Source organism: Acyrthosiphon pisum, chromosome X (assembly GCF_005508785.2).
Source record: "Acyrthosiphon pisum isolate AL4f chromosome X, pea_aphid_22Mar2018_4r6ur, whole genome shotgun sequence".
NCBI classification, from domain to species: domain Eukaryota; kingdom Metazoa; phylum Arthropoda; class Insecta; order Hemiptera; family Aphididae; genus Acyrthosiphon; species Acyrthosiphon pisum.
Genome location: NC_042493.1, coordinates 60,407,421 through 60,429,310, shown reverse-complemented (window position 1 = coordinate 60,429,310; position 21,890 = coordinate 60,407,421). Strand labels below are relative to the sequence as shown.

Here is a 21,890-nt window from a genome sequence, read left to right as displayed (position 1 = left end):
AAACTCTGTCGATGAATACAACAATGACTCCAGTTTATATTAGGAACTATTTTCATAACGCGACCTCGAAGACCAGAATATATACTCGACATTGACTTTCCACCATCGGTACATAATCCACAACAATTGGACCAATTAATACTCATTTTTTTGAAATAACAATCAAAAGCATTGAATATATCTTCACCAGTTGTGCGTTCAGACAATAAATGACAAAGCAAAACAGTTTCTTCGACTTCATTATTATTTAAGTACTTTGCAATAACTAGTAAAACTGCGAAATTGGTAACATCGGTGCTTTCATCAACTTGAATAGCGAAAATTTTACTGTTTTTTATTCTATCTATTACTGTCAACTCAATATCTTCAGACATATCCTGATTCGATGAGAAATTGTATTATCTGAAAGAGGAATACTGTTTATCTTTTTTACGTTCTCTTCTCCAAACATACAATGAACAGTATCTTTTATACAAGGAGAAATCAAATTTTCAGCTATTGTATGATTCTTACCACATTTTGTAATACGATAACTAATACGATAACTAACTTCAATCGCGTTTTGGTTAACTTTATTAGCTGGCTTTATGTATGACGTTAAAATCGAAGTATTCTCATTATTTATAGCTAAACGTTTAAAAAAATCACATTCTTTATTTTTATAATCGGCATGTTTTGTTTCTAAATGTCTTAAGAACAGAGAAGGTTTCATGCAGCTATTTGACAATACTTCACCACACACAATACACTTAGGTTTAGGATAGTCAAAATCTCCTACATATGAAAATCCATATTTTACATATTCATCATAGTATTTTCTCTTTTTACCTTTTTGAAGAACTGAAGACTGTGCATTTTCTGTATGTTGTACCAAATCTTTAGCTAAGTCTTGAGAAGTACTTCTTAAATGAATATTTTCTCCAATTTGGTCTAGTTTTTTTATTGTACCAGTTTTTAACCATTGATTCATATTTATCACAATGTACTTATTTAAATTAAATTACAGAATATTAAGCAACCACCGACAACAATTTGAAAACAATGGAAAATAACGAATTATAAAATATAAATAAGAAAAGTTTTCATAGGTACAATAATCACAGATTGAAAGCAATCGACGTACTGAATCAATTATATATTATAAAATTAAGTTTTACCCGTGTGTACGAAAGTGCGATAACAATATAAACCGGCTGAAGTTCAATACACACCAACACCGCAACCTACCATATAATAATATTATATAATCTATAATAAGATAGTATTCTAGGTAGTATTGTATACTCTGTAATCCACATCTATAAGATAAGGAAAAATTGTTATTTGTGTGACACAAGTTTTCATTTGTAATAACGTATATTGCATATTTTCGAAACGAATAGTTTTAAATTAACCAAATTCAATATTTTTCCGCCATTAGGTACTCAATTTTTTTTCGCATCCCTTTGAGATCATCGCGAGTACCCCCTTGTATGCTTATTTGTTTGATTATAGTTGTATTTAATTATTTCTATAAAATCTTCTTAAAGGTAATGAATAATGATTATATAATATTGTTATTTTATAAGGTAGGTATTCAAGTTAAAATTATCAATACTTATTTGCAACATTAATTAATAACACAACTGAATTCATGAGATCATATTAATAATCTTGTATTACCTATAATCATATGATAGTTAAATTATTATTTATTACTTAATACCTATCAGTTATTACCCTTGAAATCAACATAATACTAATTGGAAATTAGTATTATAATTTTAGTTGTACTATCAATTAGGTAGTTATCATTACACAATTTACAATTATTATTATTAACCTATTTTTACTATGTAGAATTTAGATACCTACATAGTAATATAATATATTGCAACTAACATAGAATGTTGTGTTTTCTGATAATACTTGTGTTCATTAGCATTAGTATAATAATCATAATTTGCTATTTAATACAAAATTTAGATACTCTTATTTCATGAAAACTGGTAGATACCTTTAAATATTAATATGGATACTTTTAATATTATTCAAATTAATCCCAGTTTACTGTGTGCTAATCTGTTGAATAAAAATTACATTAATAATTACATAAAATATTATTCCCAACAAACACAAACAAGTTGGTATGTTCTAAAGTAATTTAAATCTAATAGATTTGTTATTCGGTAAGTCAGTTATCCTTATTTATACATATAAATGTCATTATTATTATACAAAATAGAGATGTATTATTAGTTATGTAAATAGTTAATGCTATTATTAGATGTATTTATTTATTTATTACTTATAAGTTATTACAAATAAGACATACCTACATTCTTAAGAACAATGTATTTTTGAGAAAAAAAACTTTACATGAAAATATATATATGTCATCATAGTGGTTCTAATAAAGTAGATAAAGCCTTAAACAAAAAAAGAAAATCTAAAAACTGTGGATGTGAATCTAAGATCGAAATCAAAATTAAGTTAACTAATTCAAATACTAAAAAAAAGTTCCACATGTTAAGGTAAATTAATTGACCATTTAGTATATTACTTATACATATGTCATAATATGTCACTTTTCTAATGCTTAGTTCTTTTTTTACTTAGTCTTTAGGATGGATTACCAGCAATTATAAAATTTGATAATGAACATAACCATTCACTGTGTATAGCTGAAGCATTATCCTTCTTAAGACCTGATGATAAGGTAAAAAAACAATTTGAATACCACTTTAATAATGGTTTAGGTAAGTAAGTTTAAAGTTATAATTATATTATTTTTATATTTTATCATTAAGAAGGTACTTTAAAAAATAACAATTATGTTAAATTGTGTTTAACTTACGTGAAGTAATGTTATTCTAAGTATAATAAGTAGGTATTCGTGTATTTTAATATAATTTATAATATATTTTACAATTACAGTACCTAATTACCTACAAAGTTTTGGTAATTATAATAACTATTGTATATCATATGATTATAGGTAATACAATATTATTAATATGATATCATGAATTCAGTTGTGTTATTAATTAATGTTGCAAATAAGTATTGATGATTTCAACTTGAATACCTGCCTTATAAAATAACAATATTATATAATCATTATTCATTACCTTTAAGAAGTTTTTATAGAAATAATTAAATACGACGTCCGTGAAGACGCCGGGACATGACGGACACGGGGCGGTGTCGCAAACCGCAGCAGGGGGACCGCAGAAAGGGAGTATTGTGTTGATGGCTCCCCACATTATTTTGAAATTTCCAATGGAATGTTTTGTATATACATGGTTGCCATGGTGATATGTAAAACATATTATTCATAGAGTTGGCAATTTTAATGGGCAACGAAGTGCATGGGATCAGATATTTATATGTATATATATATAGATAGATTAGACCTCTGGGCAGTAGATAGACTGGAGGTGCTGAAACAGGGATTTTGAGATTTCCGATGGAAATTTTGGTTATAAATGGTTGCCGTGGGCTTAAAAGCTATAATAATAATAATTATTATTATTGGTTTAAAATTGTTGTTATGGCAACCATTATATTATAAAAATAAACAAATTATTCATATTATAGCGTTGGTATTTTTAATGACAACGAAGTGCATGGGATCAGCTAGTTACATATAAATTCATATATACCTACATTACATCAGCTGTACTTAAATATACCTAGTAAATTAATTACTTTCAAACCAGTGTCGGTTACCGTCCTACACGGTGTTGCGCATAAAGATAGCTCGTCAGGCGTGTGTATGTCTATCACCCATATAGGGGCATATATGCCGAAATATTTCACATTAGTCTTGGTTATCTCCGAGTGGTCTTTCTGCCAATTGTATTAAACATAGACAGCTATGTTTACAATTTATATATTATAACCAGATAAATCATTTACCTAGTGTTTTTTAATAGTGTAGATTATATATTTTTTTTAATTAGGTAACCCAATTATTAACAAAGAGGAATAAATTTAATTTAGCTCTTACTCTGTAATTTGAAAAGAACTTCAGCTCTATCTCACATTAAGCAGAAACTGACTTACAGATTTTGGTAAGACAAATTGTTAATATTTTCTAAAAAGTTCGTTTACATTAATAATATCTTTAATATAAATAAAACTGACTCACCAATTAGGTAAATAACTAAAATTATAATAATTTAGATGATAGATAACATGTCATAAATTATATAAAAATATATTATAAAGAAATATGATATTTACATACTATTTATCTAATTGCGATATTTTAAATAATGTATTTCCATCCTATTTAATTAGGAGTTTTCATGTGTGTTTTGTTAAGGCACTTTTTTCTTTTTATGCTTACCATGACCCTGCCGCGTCGTTGGATATTAGTCTTATTCTTAACTATAATGTTAATTTAATCATACTATATTTTACTACGCTTGGGCTTGTCCTGTTTATTATGATAGAAATATACACTATTATAAAAATTCAATAGAAATAGTATAATAAATTCAATGTTTTCAGCAAAATTTAAATCAGTCTACAGTAATATTATTAGTAAAATAAAAATACTTTAATAGCAATATTAAAAAGGTTGGCAAGTGGATATCGCTCTGCTGTACAGTAGGTTACAAGTGGGTCACTGTATAATGGATGGTATTAAATTTGAATTCAATGATATAATATCATTGTATAACAGAAACGATTCTGAGCGGAGACGGTATGTCAGTCTAGGTATAAAATATATTATATACTTATATCTATGGTATTAAATAAAAAATTGACCTACAATAGGTACCTAAAATAAATTCCAAATTATTCATATCACAATATCTATTAGGTACTTATAACGCGTTATACATCAACAACAAACCGCGATACTATCATAGATATATAATAATATACTTTAGAAGTTTCAAGTATACCAACGAATAATATTATACAATCACAACAAAATAACTAAAATTTTATTATTCTAGGTTTTTTAATATGTATAATTTCGTCCAAATTTTAACTTAAAATGACTATAAAAATAAACTGTGCTTATGTATTTTTTAGATTTTTTGGTAACATTCAACAGAATTAACTATTTACGCAGAATCTTGGTTTACATTTTCAATTCTTAGATAGGTACAAAAGTTGAACATTTTATAAATTTTTAACTACAAAATAATTATTCAAATTTAAATTTGATAAATTTTGTCAAAATTCGATCTTTAAATGCTTACAAAAAAAAATTGTGCCTATGTATTTTTGATATTTCTCAACAGCTATTGTAACAATATATCAGGAGCCTTCTATTAAATTATTACATTTTTTGGCCCAACAGATAAAACTTTATTGATATTCATAGAAAAAAAAAAATAAAGAATTGAAATATGAAACTGTCCGTAAACAGCTCAAAACAAGTCAAAATATTATCAAGTATTAGAATTGATAAAATAAACATTCAGTGCAATTTACATATATCTACAGTTATTCGTTTTTGAATTTCAAAAAAATAAAAAAATCGCTACATGAGAAATTGAGTGAATATCCAATGTTGTAAAAATATGAACTTCAAATGCTCATAAAAATTTAGTTTGACTTTCTTATGGACATTTTTTTTGTTGATAAAAGTAGAAAAACGTATAAGAAATCTTGTATTAAATTTTCATATATTAGATTTAAAAATAAAAGTTTTTATGAATTCTTAACTCAAAATAATTTGATAGTTTTCGTGATTTTTCCATATTTTGTCAAGATTTAAACTTTAAATGCTTATAAAAAAAAAGTGTGACTAAGGATTTTTAATATTCTTCAAATATCAATGTCACAATATAGTATGAGCTTTGTATTAAATTTTCAAGCATTTTTACTCAACAAATAAAGTTTTATTGACATTCATAGAAAAAAAAAACTAATAAAATTGGAAACTGAAAATGTCCCTTTACAGTTCAAAATAAATTAAAATATTTTGAAAATTTTATCGTGTATAGAAAATGCAAATATAAATAACCAGTGAAAATTTCATGTATCTACGGCCATTTGTTTTAAAGTTACACCAAAAACCAAAGTTGATTTTGTGAAAAATCGATTTTGCTTAAAAAGTCTCGTTTTTCCTTAATTTTTTTTCTGTTTTTCACGGCGCTTTTGAAAATTACTGGGAATATTAAATTTTGACCTGCCAATGCACCAACAATTTTCACTTTCCAATCGTACAAGATTCTGAAGTTGCAAAAAAAAAACCACATCATTGTAAAATCAATACATTCATCGTTCCGCTCAGAATCTAAAATTTAAAGTATCAGACCATCTAAACTCAAAATCGTTTTTTGTACACAACGATTTCATATATGTAATTAAATTCAGATTCAACATATTCATTAAGTCATCCACTTGACAAATACTGCACATAAGAGTTGTACCCACTTTCTACCTTTTTTATGTTTAAATTTCTACAAATCATTATAACTCTTCTTGTGGAAGTGGTTTATTTATCATGTTTATGAATATATGTTCACATGAAGACTACAGTGGATTTTGATGCGGTTTGCAGCAATTGCAAGTACAAAGTTCAAGAACTGTACCGTACTTCCGACGTTCGTTCCTACCAATCGCTACTTCAAGACACTAACAACGTGACTAATTGGTACTCTATCCATACCCTGTCATGAGAGAGATTGGACAGATGACCGCAGCAGGCTGTATGCGAAGGAGATGACTTAAATTAATGGTGACTTATGAATAACTAAATGACCACCAATCATTTATCACTGACAGATTGTAACTCATATTAGTGTTTTTTTGTAATGGAATCTAATATACATTGTCTGTTCAATTTTTAATTTATTTTGGTATCAGTTTTTTATCCTAACACAACAACAAATTTACTGGACAACGACAATCCGCAATTTAAATTGTCCGAAGTACTAGATATTTTAATTTATCTAATATCTATGTTTTTGGGTACTGTTTAGTATAATGTATAAATAACAAAAACTCACAATATTGCATAATATCTAAAAAAATAAATAAATGTCAACGTCGTTAATCAGGTTAGGTTTATGTATTATTATGTTATTATTATTATTATGTACTGGGTGATTGATTTAACGTAAGGCACCCATTATTTCATATACTATTAACATTTTTCAAAGTTTTTAATTTTTTTTTTATAAATATATTTAGATCGTTAAAAATATAAAATATATAAATAATTGCTACCTATCATATAATAGCAACAATTTAATTTATTTCTAAAAATGTTTTTTTACTTATAAATATATAAATTATTAGAATTTTACAAACTATATGATACACGTAACCGGCGCACTTAAATCTACAATTGATGCGAAAATTAGTATGCAATATGGAGAAATGAAGCACAGAAAGTGGTAAATCAGAAAAAATGGAAAAGATAGAAAAATTGGAAAGATGCAGATTTAACCCGAAGGAGGTTTTTGTGTTATGTACAACTCTAAAAAATAGATACTAACCAATAACGCAACTTTTTGCTAGTAAGAAAGGGGATCTCCTTATCGAGTAGCAAGAAAATAGCAAACAATTACAAGGAATATTTTTATCAGCTATCAAAAAGTAAATTCAAGGTGAAGATAATGACGAAATTGAGTAAGCTAACCACAGTGTGGAAGAATGAAAATGTCGTTCGGAATAGATTAGAAACTTAAATTAAGTCACTTAAAAATAAATAAAGTTGCATTAAAGAAGACTGAAGATACGGAGAACTCTTGAAACCGGTAGGAGGACTTGGCCTAGCCACTACGATATTTAAACGAGAATCTTTGATATGGCATAGAGAGAAAATTTCAGTGGAGTAGGGAACGCCAATTATTTTCCCAATACTGAAGAAAGAAGTGGAAAACTATATAGGTATATTTCTCTTAGATCTGGGAGACAAGGCAATTACTTTGTTTCTCTTAAGAAGAATACAAGAAGTGTCGGTGAGCGTAATTGGGCACTACCAACGTGGATTAAAGAAAGGGAAGTCGATGACAGTCCATATATTCGCAGTACGGAGAATTCTGTGAGATCATTATAAATATAACCTGAGTGCACGGTAGTGGGGTGGCCAAGATCCGGAATTACCAGTATGTATTTTCACGAATGGCTTAAACTGGTTTTTATTATCCCCACTTTCCCACTTATTTTTAAGATTGATATTTGAAATTTGAAACATAAATTAGGCTTCAGTAGCTTTGGACATTGTAAACAATTAAGCTTTTTCAAAGGGGAAAACTTCAAAGTTTGAATTTTTGTTACTAACTGTCTCATAATCGAAATTATATGATATTTCCCGTATAATAAGTAGAAACGTGAAATTTTATACGAAGTTGAGTCTTATAGGTACGGCTAAGTAGAAGGAAAACCTAAAAATTGGAATTTTCTCACAATTAATGGCAATTGAAGGACATGTAGAGGAGTATTTTTTAAATTTTACAAAACATGCAGATTGTAAATACTATCATTAATCAGATGTTAACAAGAATCAATATTTTTATTAGCTTAGATAATAAGAGTGAAAATCAGCCCTTTTTAAAGATTTCAGTGGTTCTAAATTTTATTTTCTTACTCTAACGATAAAATTTATCTGAGCCCATGGAAGGGAGAAAATACATGAAATTTGACACATTAAAAACTACCTTATAATAGAGCAAAGAGAAAAATCTAAAAATTGCGATTTGCTCAAACTTAATGGCGCTTTAGTGAGGGTAGTTTTAAATATATGAAGTGACAATGAAAACCACTTATTACAAACTCTGGTTGTTGGATACTTAAGGAGTCTATTTGTTTGATATAAATTTAAAATAATTTGAGAGAGTGTGCATATTTAGGTACAAACATAATGTTTACACGGGAGAGTTTACAAATTTCCTTCAGGTAAATATAATATATTGACCCAGGGAGTTTACCATACTATCGGGAAAGTTTAACCATGGCCAATATTACATATTATGTTCAAAATTTGATGCCGATTGGGTAAAAGTCTGTAGATATTCATATGCGTAATTTAGATGTAAGAAACTAAATTAATAATATCTGTATTATAGATGACTACCTATTATAATCTACACATTTAGTTATATATCGTTTGCGTATTACTTAAGTAAAAATATGGTCAGTTTTTTTTTCAAAATCGGTCAAGCATTTTTTAGGATATTATGTATCTCAACCATATACTTTACCTCTAATAGTAATAGTAATAAATTATAATAGATAGATTATATATAGATAGATGCTAGCATTAAAAAAAAAAAAAAAAAAATAGTTAATAATAATCAGTACCTTTAAAATAAACTTTTTCTGGTATGGCTGAAAACAAAATACATTTTCATGTTCAAATTACAATTTATGGATGATTTAATGATAAAACTAAGTGTACTATATTTTGTTATAAAACAGACATTGGAATTAGATACCTATTACAAATAATTAAATAATTGAAAGGTAACTGCTATGACTTAAAAAATTAAAAGATAAGGTTTTTTTTAATTTGCAAAAAATACGTATAATGTTGATTTATTATTAAATTAATATAAATGTTACAGATTTTGGTACTTTCTGATTTTCCTAGCTTCACCCGTTTTGAATCAAACTTTAGATTCTGAGCGGAGCGATAAATGTAGGTGTTGATCTTACGATGATAAAACTTTTTTTTTTTATTGTGTTGGTGTACACGATATGTAATTGAAATAGTTCTTTGATTCTCAACTTCAATACATTTTATGGCGAGGAAGTAAAATTGAGTTGGACTATTTGAGAGGTCAAAATTGAAAATTCCTAGGGAAAAAAATTAATGATAAAAGGTAAATTTAACGTGAAATTAGTTTTCGATAAAATGGATTTTATTTATTAGATTAACTCAAAAACTAACAACCGTAGACATTTTCACAAAACGTTTATATTATAATTTCGCTTATGGAAGTTCCAGATGAAGGTCATACTAAATGCCTTAGAAGTAGGTGGTATAGTTTCAGGTGAATGGACTAAACCAGGATTACCTATAAAGAAGTCGTCGGAAACAGAGACGACTGAGGAAGCCAAAGCACGTTGGCAAAAGCATACAAACGCTTGGTTAAAAGCGGACGGTAAATGTCAAAAAAATCATAAAACATTATGTGATTATATATAAGATTTTAAAATTCAATACAAGGTTTCATAAATTTGTCCACCTTTCATAAAAATAAAAGTTTACTGGGAAGTCAAATTAATTTTTAATGACAATTTGAAGTTCAAATTATTATGACATTTGATATTGCCCATAAACTAACGATTAATCACAATTTTAATATTTCAGTGTAGGTATTTAAAAAAAAAACAGATATCTGTAAATACTTGATATTTTCACCAAAAGATAATTTGAGTATTTTCCATACATGATTCAATTTAATATACCTAACGACTCTATTTTCAAGTAATAGCGATGGGAATTTATTTTTTTTAAATATTGTCAGGAAATAATTTTAAGCTCTATCAAAAAGTTTGAAATTGTACTCAAAGTTCCACATATTATGTTGTCAAAAGTGTTTCTAAAAAAAAAGTTGATCGTAAATCCACTACACATTTTATGATTGTCTGAAGTAGAATTTTGACAAAATTCATCATAATCATGGACATTTTGAAATGATTTTCCGATTGAAATTTATAAACATTTTTTTTTCATGGGTTATATTGGAAAATTTAATAGAAAATTCCTCATAAGTTTTTATATCATATCTATGCAACAACAAAAAAGTGTACCGAAAAGTAACGCTATTTATAGCAATGAGAAGTTTTGGATTTTTATTTTATTTTAATTATTAAATTTGATTATTTATTCAAGTATGTTAGGCTGACACACTGACTCCAGTCATAATCATTTAACATAATTTATTAGCCATTCAAATGACATACTCAACAAATACTGTACACAGCAGAGTTGTCTACCCAGTAATCTTCATTTTTTATTATCTGTCTTTTGTGAAGCAATAAATCTGTTTTTCTAGATAAATGAACTATTCAATTATTCAATTCAATTGTGACCATTTAATATTTATACAATTAATTATTGAAATTATTAGAAAAATATTTTGATTTACAAATAGCAGGCTATAATATGTTATTATAGTTTATTTATTATTTATTATTTTAACTTACTACATGTTTTGTTCCGATAACAAGATATATAATAAAAATCTATAACTTCAAAGTCATTAGCTAAAAAATAAATTAAAATTTTTTTATATTATATCTACCAATTGAAATTTTTCTTTTCCAGAAATGAAACAAAAATTTTAAAAAATGTGCTGTTCACGCGTGTGGAACGGATAGGTGATCTATATAATATATATATAAATAATAATAAGTATAAAGTATTCAATAATGTGAATCACACCAAAATCACACCAAAAGTGTGCGATATATGGAAAATGAGCGCAAATCAAAACAATAATAATAACATTCCAATTTACGGATTCAGAATGTGTGACGATATCCCAAGAATATAATTAAGAAATTCCGATAGAAAATGAAATAGGTACTTCTGCTTAAAATTTTGAAATTTAAATGATTTCTTTTGCTGATGGTTAATTATGTGTTGCCGTGGTTACTTAACTATATAGTCGACAAAGGAAAAACTCCAAATTAATTTAAGCACATTTATAAGCCTCTAACATTCTTTCCACTGATCAGACCAAGTATTTAGGTTGGTTAGGTACTTATTCAAATGCTATATGTTATTTAAAAATTAAGAAATGTCAACTCAATAAACCGATCATTTTTCAAATTTTACGAGCATGAAAATATCAGGTAGAATTTTCATATATCAGATAGTAATATCGGAGTAGGATAATTTGCATATTTTGACGTCATTGGTTTTGATATAATTATCAGTTTTGACATAACTTTGCTCAACATATCATTCAGACCTAAAACAATTTTCCTTTGGGCTTAATGATTTTAGTTTTGAACATCAGGGCTCGACTTAACGTTTTGGGACCGTGTGGAACATCGTTTAAACATGAAGCTTTAGGGGCAGTAATTTATACATGAACTCATAGTGGTAAGTGACAGATAGAGCCAAGTGGGCAATGAATTTGTAATTAGTAACAAGCTTCTAACTACAGTGGACAATTTGTAAATTATATTTCAGTTGATTTAAACTTACTACTCTCGGTATCATTTGAGATTATCTGTAAACCCATAGTTAAATCGGCCACTGAAAATAAAAATAAATTAATTTAAATATTAAAAGTTACGTGCATACTATACTATAGTTGATTTTCTCATGCTTTTTAGCTATTGTAAATTAATAGTGGTGTAAAATTAAACTGATGTAATATAATAAAATAAAATTTTAATATTTCAATTTTATTCAAATATATTATTATTTGAATAGATTATACACACATGTTATATTATGTCACATATATTATGTTCTACATAAGCTCTACACTGCAATTTTTTGATTCGGTATGTGCACAACATAAGTCGTTTTGATTTCGTATTATTTTATCGCTGATTCACATTCTGAATATCTTCGATCATGGTGAGAAAAGGTCAGGACTGTCTAGACGGTTAAGTCGTCAGCAATAGTGATAAAGATTGAACTACAAATTGTTGAAATGTACAATTAATACGTGACGCCTTGACACGTGTGTACAATTTAGTATCTAGTTATACGAGCGTAAGACTCACTCTCTATACGGATGTAACATGACCTCGGTTGTGCATATATATAGGGCCTTTGAAGTATGTAAGAATCACTTGCACAGCCACCGTCGTACAGTGCGTATACGGTGTGTGTGTACAGTCACGTTAAATTGTCCAGTTGTACGTTATTATATATTATACTCATACATAATCATATTGTCGTGTTATAAAACGACGAATTATATTATTATAAAATGGTTAGTCTGTCAAGCTGCACTTTAAACACAAATTATTAAGAGGAACAATTATTAGGAGGAGGAAAAATTTAATTTTTGCGTCAATATTTTAAGTATGGGCTACTGGGCTCCTGTATTTGCATCGACTTATGTGATTTGGTGTTTTACCATTCTGCATGCAAAACCTCGGTCTGTGAGACACGTATATGCAGCCCATTTATCAGAATGAATCTCTGATCCTGCCTCGCATTCACGTTCTGTTATCGGTAGAAGTTTTTTTTGTCGATTACATAAAAATAAGAGCTATTGTTTCTATTTTCTAAACCAAATACCCAGGGGCCATCTGTCTGTATAGGATTTCGGTTATTAATTACCTACCCATTTATGTCCATCAAGGAGGGAGGAATGTCTCCAGCTAATAATCAACCCCTATTGTACTTTCTTCAGCCAGCGAAACGCGCTTTGTCAATATTAATATGATTTGTGCATTTTTTGCACATGTTAAAACAGTCGGTGACTATCTCATTGCTTCTTCCTGTCCGATCCATTACCATTTGCGAGGGCGATTTCAATACAAACATAAATATATTGAATAATTATGCATAGGATATTAATTTCCAGGATTTAGAAAAATGGTTTTCTCATCGTACTGCAGTGGCTTACCCTGACTTTAGCCAGTTGGAGTAGTCTGATCTTGTTAGAGGTTATACTTAGGGTTCACAACAACATGAGAACATATCGTTCAGGACTCAAACAATGAATTTGCCTTAGAACTTTGGACTTAAGGATTTTAAACTGGATCATTGTGACTAGGAATTAAGTTTTGGGGCTTTTAATATATGAATTTTGTTTAAAATTGAAGCTGTAGTGCATTAGTTTTAGCAAGATAGAGATTTATCAACTCAAAGTGGTAACACTACGCATGAAACAAGATGGAATAGTAAATTGCAAGAGAATTACACGAAACTATTGTTTTTTAGAAAATGTGACTGCAAGTGGGAAATGGTTTTGAAATTAGTGTTTTGTATCTGATAATTCATGTCCATTCTTTAATATAAATGATAAGAGTATTATCATTGTAACCTAATATTGTAATATTCAGACGCTATTGGCTCAGATCAAGCAGTTCAACAAAGGCCCTCATAAGAAAATCACATTATTATTATTTGTACTTAAGTCGTTTTTATTTTTAATCTATTTCCATCCAATTACCCAACGTCAGGTTAAGATGTAACAATTAGTAATTCAGTTCTAACTTCAGGAGACAATTTTGTAGTGATATTTCACTTGATATTAAACTTACTCTCCTTGGTGATATTTGAGTTTTGTTTTATTGTCTCAGCCATATCAACCACTAAAAATAAAAGAAATTTATTTAAATGTAAGAAATTAAATACATACTATAATTTATTAATCTTCTCGTGCTATTAAGTTTTCTTGGTATAAAATTAAACTGACGGAATAAGAAAAAAAATCATATTTTAAATAATTTTTATATTATGTTTCAATTGTATTAAAATAATATATAATTATTTGAATAGATAGTATATAGAAATAGCCTTATACATATATGCATTTTATTACGTATCGCTAAATATTTAAATTATGGTGATGTCAATACCATGATCAAAATTATCTCAACTCATTTAAGTATAAATGGTTTTCTAGAAAAATAAAAATCTATAAAGTACTATATTTGTAGGTTATGTAGGTAGTAAATCATATTGAAGCAGTCACAGGTGTTCTCATAAAAATTATATGGTATTTGTATTGAAAATTTATTAAAAATCATATATCTTACTTTTTTGAACAAATTCAGTTTTACTTATTTGTTTTTCTACAAGGTAAAATGTAGATTAGTATTTTATAAACAGTAAATTATTTTATATCTGACAATACTTTTTTGAGCAGAAAATATTGAGGGTTATTTCTCTGAGGAAATTTGATCAAATATTAATTTGGGCTAAAGATAGGGAAATCTTAGTACTTTTCTGAATAATTGGCAAAAATTGCGTAACATGCTTAAACGTCGGTTGGCAGGGGTGAGGTTCTCTTCATTAATTTACAATGCAGGATAAAAAAAAATACAAATATAACAATTAGTTGATTTGTCACATTATTTTTTCAGGAGGAAATTTCTTAAATAACAAATGTTAATCTTTTCCTATTTAAAATAGTCATGACATATTTGAGTCATCAAATAAAAAAAATACTAGTTATCTAACTGTACACTGTAACTTTTCATAAAAGAAGGCTTAGTATCCTGAACATTTAAATTATGGAATTTCTGAACGTGAGTTTTCACTATTATTAATTCATTGTATAAATTGAGTAGGTAGGCACTGACATATAATATATTGTATATATTGTATTTGTTCATAAATTAATGTATTGATAGTTTTAAAAAAACGTATTTTTTATTATTTTTATTATTGTTTAGGTATATGACTGTGTAATAGGGACTTTAAAGTTTAATTGTAATATTTAGTCCTGTATATATTATTGTTTAATAAATATTGAATATATTTGAATTAATGTTATATCATATTATATTCATATGCTTTACAAATACAGTTTTTTCTTTTATACTTATTTGGTTTTAATCTTACTATTATATATTATACAATATGCATTGTAGATGTTTTTCATGCACACTAGAACTGAAAATATAATTTATTTATGTGTAAAACTCAAATAAAATAATTTAAGTATTACATTTTATTAAAATTAGATACAAATATTACACTATGATACAAAATAATTAAAATTAAGATCATTGTACAAAAGGAATTTTGAACTGAACTTATACAATCAAACACTGTTTGGAACGAATCGATAATGTGAAAGGTGTGCGAAGAGGTCTATTTCGCTAATCACCACGTATTATAAGTTAGTTAATCGGTTTCCATCGACGAGCGACGGCGACGCAGTAAACAATTCGCTAGCCGAGTATTATGAACGTATTATGTAAAAGAAATAAAATACAATTATTACCTATTACGTCCAAAGTTAATAAATGCATACAGTCCACCAAAAACCAAAAATAATCAAACATTTTATGGTTTTAATAAACCGGATAAAATAGCAAGATTAAAATTGTGTTGACGTGACTGTAAAGTGCATTTAGAGGAGAAGAAGAGCTCAAATTCAAGAATTGTAACAGAAAAACAGTGAAAAATAAAGGAAGTGTACATCCTATACATAATGTACCTACTGCGGACAAGGGAAGGCTTAGTTATTGACGACTCATTGTATTAGATATAATTGTTTAGTGGTTGCAATAATGAATAGCAATTTCAACAAAATCACGTGTGCTGCCTCTCAAAACTACGTCAATTCCCCATTTGGAATTATGCGCTTAACTCTTGAAGTCTTAGATAAATAACAAATACATATGAATCATTTCATTCACGCATTACTAACAATTTCAATACGATATCACCTTCTATCATGCCGTGGTTGGCAATGAAGTACCTACTCAATGAAATCATAACCAAAATTTGTGTTAAAATTAACAAAATGTAAGAGTAGAAACGAATACTTGATGTACTAGGTTATGATGAGTGTTTATTAACAAAGTACAAAATTACAATATTATAATGTTATGGTGGAGAAGAGAGTGGTATTACGACCTGTCTCTAAATGTCTTGTGTGTCCCTCACCGTCTGACGAGCTCTTGTCATGGGCTCGTATATATATGATCGAGTCCTTTGGAGTGAGTGGTCATAGTAGTGACCAAATTCGGTCATTAGACAGAGTTCGGGTCTCGTACTTGGTATGCTGGTCGACTCGTATCCTTCCGTATGAGTGGTGAGTTTCCCGAGGAGTTACGTGTGACGACACTTTTATAGCTTAATTGTCTTATACTACGCTTTTACAATGGCCATAAAATGTTATAATTTACTAATATTGCCTAATTATTTATATCATCATTACTACTAGATATGTACGCTATGTGGTACATATATAGGTTAGATAACACACAGAACGAGTTTATAAAATCCACGTCCCATAACTTTGAAAAATAATTATTTATTAAATTCACTCTAAAATAATGCTTGTATTATAATATAACCGTGGTTATTAAAATTTCTTCTAAAACTATTAAGCCATTTTAAATAGGTCATTAGTTATATAAACTGTTATGATTACAAAATTTTACATAATTTGTATACAAAAATAGGTATGTCATTTCGAGCCATTGTCACTTGTTTCAGCGAAACTGTAAGTGACGGAAGATCCCACAACAAATTATACGTAAATGTACCACTATATTACCCCTGAAACTTCAAACTTGTAAATAGATAAGCTCACCCCGGGACACCTCGGGATTACCGTTCTTCTGGCCACCTGCTTAGGCTTCGTTATATGGATCCAGTCCCGCTCTCCATAAGCGTGTACATACCCAGTTATTCAAAATCTCAGAAATAAAAACTAAAATTTTCAACTTTATATCAACCTCGTGTTCAAGTTTATTTACAATTTGAAGACGTCTCCGCTATAATGTATTTTTTGTATGCAATACCTTATAATTGCATTAAAATGTATCATATCTCTGGTTTTATATTATAATCTATTCAGTGAAAATACATTACACAGCTCAACTAAAATCTGTTTATATGCGCATCCTCAAGTGACGCCATGCCATAGTTGAACCGTTGTCGAATGCACAGAATTGGTGTGTTGTATCGTTGTACATGATTTAAATAATGAATTAGACATTTTATATAAATATTATACTTAATATAGTATTTAACTATTAGATGATAAAAACTTACTCTTCTTATAATAGGAATACTTTTGTGGATTTTTTAGCTCGTCTAATAATAAAACAAACAAAATACACAGATAGATAAGTAGTTTTATTATTCAGATTATCACGCTTGCAAGTAGTATCTCCGTCATACCAGTGTAACCCATTTATCGTAGACTGTTTGGTTGTTACGTAAGCAACACCAAAACTGCGATAAGCAAATGCTGCCTTTCCCACTACTCTCAATAACCGTACCAGTTCGTGACAACACCTAGCCGTTGGTATCATGCGACACGACTATTGTCGTTTTTATTTTTCTTTCTTTCCGTATTTTTTGTTGTGAGTTGTGTTACCATCAATTCCTTCAATGTCTTAGTCACCGTCTTATTCACCGTCAATTCCATCACCGTCGTCAGGTCACACCTTAGAAACCACTGTCACCGAGGTCAACGCACCACCACCGGCATTGTCTACGTACGTCTTAATATATTATAATTTATAAGTTTTTTTGTGTTTTTTTATTCGTCTCCCCCGACGAATCCCCTAGATTAGCCAGTCCCAGTGTATCTCTTTACCGTTAATTATATTTTGACTTTGAATATTCAAAAATAGTAGTCCACCGTTCCACCACTCCAACAGAGTTCACTAACGTAAGCAGAGCTAACAAAGCCCATTTTCACCCCAAATCATAGCAAATATAAAAATATTACGCCCCAGTTCCTAAATCACTCATTAAGGTAATTTAATACATTTCTAAATAAAAATGAAATTTTTACATACATTGATAATGTAAATAATATTATTTTGATTTCGAAAACGAATTTAATTTTTTTATGCAATTTCAACAATTCTGACATTTTTGGAGATTGTACTTTTACATATTATAGACCTTCACATTTTTATCAAATATATGGTATTCATATATATGTAAATAGATTTCATATACCATTAGTTATTGAATTTTTGCCATCGAAATCATTTGAATGTTATCGATCAATGTTGAACTTTATTTGCTAATAATAAACAAATAAAATTCAAACAAATTTAACATCTTTATCAGTCCAATTAGATTTTGGAATCGTAGCACATAAAGCATTTCTAAATGTATTTCCATACAGTAAAATTTCATTTTAACAATCTTGAAATCAAAAAATAAATTGTTTGCCAGACCTTAAAAATTTGTACAAGAATCAATCATGTAATATCGCTAAATGATTAAAAAAAATTATTCGGCTACCATTTTTACTGGAAAATGAAGTAGAAGATGTTTTTTTTATTTACAAAACTTAACTCCAGATTTTCACTTGGCCTATTTATCCGAATTTTCTGATTACATATTGAATAATAAAATAATTATAGGTACCATTGAAGGATTTCCATTGTTGTAAGGAAAGTTTACATAGTCACAGTAACGATAATGGCCAGCGAATGATATCTTTTGCAACATCAAATGGATAGACTGTCAGTAGCACTACGTTCCCACACAAAGATATCCATAAAGCCACGTGGAGGTCACCGGATGGTGAGACTCTGAACCAAATTGATCATGTCCTCGTACAAACTAGATTCCGTAGTACCATTTACGATGTAAAAAGTCATAGAGGCGCAGATTGTGACACCGACCACTATTTAGTGATCGCCAAACTCAGATCAAAGTTAAAAAGCCAAGCGAAATTAAAACAAGAAAAAAGAACTGTAATAAATCTAGAGCTACTTAAAGAGGAAACCGTGAGGAAAGAGTATGAGAATGAAATCACGGCGAATCTTAAAGAAAATAAGACGCAAAAGGACGTTGAAATGGTTTGGGAGAAAGTGAGAAATGCTGTTAAAAAAGCAGCGACCAAAAGCATTGGCGAACTTAAAAAATCAAGAAACACTTGGTATAATGACGCTTGTAGAATTGCAGTAGATAAACGTAGCAAGGCAAGAGAGGACTTCATTAAGAACAGCGACCAAATGACTAAAGAAGTTTTTATACGGGAACGGAAAAATTGCAAAGGCACCCTTCAAAGGGAGAAAAGAAAATTCTTTAACAATTTACTACAAACAGCAGAAAATGACCATACACAGTGTAGAACTAGAATCTTTTTTAGAGTCATTAGACAGTTCAAGCAATTCAATCAAAAATGGAATGCAATTAGAGACCAAACCGGACAAATGTTAATGGAGCCAAAGTCAAGAGCTGAGAGATGGAAAGGGTATTTTGAAAAATTACTTAATGGTGCGTTGTCAGATCAGCCAGTGCTGTATACCGAATACGAAAGAGCTAAGCCACACATAGAGGATGTTAGTTTAGAAGAAGTGAAAATCTCAATATTTGGTCTGAAAAACTGAAAAGCACCGGGTGCCGATGATATTCCAGCAGAACTCATAAAATACGGAGGTGAGGAGCTACACGTAGAAATTTACAGATTATGTCAGCAAATATGGGTAGAAGAATGATTACCGGACATCTGGAATTTGAAAAGACAAAGTGTGACAACTATAGGGGGATATCGCTCTTAAACTCTGCATATAAAGTCTTCGCTAGAGTGTTACTAAATCGTATTGTCCCCTATGCGGAGAGTTGCATAGATGACTACCAATGCAGCTTCCGGAAAGGACGATCAACCACAGAACAAGTATCCATAATAGGTCAAATAATTGAGAAGAGATATGAAGATAGGCAGAATATGTGGCAACTATTCATGGATTTTAAAAAGGCCTACGATAGTATTCACAGAGATAGTCTCTACAATATTATGTATGACTTTGGTTTCCCGAAAAAATTAATTGCACTAGCTAAAATGTGTATGGAAAATACAAAGTACAGAGTTAGAACGCAAAATGTAACATCGGAAACTTTTACAGTGGAAACCGGGCTGAAGCAGGGGGATGCCCTGTCCCCAGTACTATTCAACCTTGCACTAGAGAAGGTAGTAAGGATACTACAGGACAATGAAGGTGGCTTATTAATCGGCTAGAAAAAAATACGGCTCTTAGGTTTCGCGGACGATTTAGACATAATAGGTAACTCGCATGCAGACACAGCTAACGCGGCCAGAGTGTTAGAAGAAGCAGTGAAGAAAATAGGCCTTAAAATAAATACTGAAAAAACAAAGATAATGGAACTCATTGAGAGTGAAGAAGACCCCTACGAGTTGGAGGACCTAATCTATGAAAAAGTTAGTGACTTTAAATATCTAGGAGCAACCTTGAGCACAAAAAATGACTGGGGAAACGAAATAAGTATTCGAATAAATAAAGCCCAAAAAGCCTGTTACGCACTGACAAAATTCCTAACATCCAAAATGATATCCAGAAAAACAAAAGTAAGACTGTATGTGGTTATTATAATATCGATTCTTTCATATGGCTGTGAAGCCTGGACAACGAAAAAACATACAGAGAGAAAATTAATAACGTTCGAGAATAGAGTCTGGAGGAAGATATGTGGACCTACCATTGATGAAAACACGGGGAACTGGCGTAGGAGATATAACAAAGAATTGTATGATTTATTAGAACTAGCGCCAGTAACAAGCTTTATTAAGGGCCAACGTCTACAATGGTTAGGTCATATAATGAGAAGAGAGGAAAACGAAGCAGTTAGAGTTGCATTGGAATGGAAACCAAAAGGGAAAAGACCAAGAGGAAGACCTAGGAAAAGATGGATCGACGTGGTGGAAGAAGACCTAAAAACACTTGGAGATGAAGATTGGAGAGGAATAATACAAGATAGAGATGTGGCGAAGTGTAGTAATGGCGGCAAAAACTCTTAAAGAGTAGATAGGCCAGAAGAAGAAGAAGAAGATAGGTTATTATAGGTCAATTTTTTTTTAATACCATAGATATGCATATAATATGTCTTATACTTAGACTGGCATACCGTCTCCGCTCAGAATCGTTTTTCTTATACAATGATATATTCTATCATTGAATTCAAATTTAATACCATACATTATTCAGTGACCCACTTGTAACCTACTGTACAGCAGAGCGACATCCACTTGCCCGCCTTTTTTATGTTAGTATATATCTACGCACATTTTTTATATTATTTGTTTTGTAATTCCTTCAAATTATATAACGTACTGCCCATAAGTAAATTGTATACGAGACAGCGTTTAAAAAAATTCAACCCAATTATATAGTGTGATTATCGCCGTTTATATTGATCTATAGTATAGACCAATACACGCATATGTATAGATTCTATACATATACGTGCGTTGGTGTGTATAAATACTATTATTATTATTGTTTTGTAAAGCTCGTGCGATATTTAAATGAAATTATAATTGTATGGTAATATAATA

At 29.4% G+C, this 21,890-nt stretch overlaps 1 protein-coding gene across 1 annotated transcript in view; it reads right to left on the bottom strand.

Annotated features, from left to right (window-relative positions):
• The window catches only part of LOC107882971, a 37,946-nt gene that overhangs the window by 8,646 nt on the left and 7,410 nt on the right, over nt 1-21,890 (bottom strand). Inside the window, exons 5-13 of the mRNA XM_029487867.1 lie at nt 17,618-17,659; nt 15,449-15,499; nt 14,641-14,676; nt 14,143-14,193; nt 12,119-12,169; nt 11,110-11,169; nt 9,259-9,285; nt 6,960-6,974; nt 4,133-4,147 (exon numbers count right to left, since the gene is read on the bottom strand). Of these exons, the coding sequence (XP_029343727.1) occupies nt 4,133-4,147; nt 6,960-6,974; nt 9,259-9,285; nt 11,110-11,169; nt 12,119-12,169; nt 14,143-14,193; nt 14,641-14,676; nt 15,449-15,499; nt 17,618-17,659 (348 nt within the window). The remainder of the gene's footprint in view (nt 1-4,132; nt 4,148-6,959; nt 6,975-9,258; nt 9,286-11,109; nt 11,170-12,118; nt 12,170-14,142; nt 14,194-14,640; nt 14,677-15,448; nt 15,500-17,617; nt 17,660-21,890) is intronic.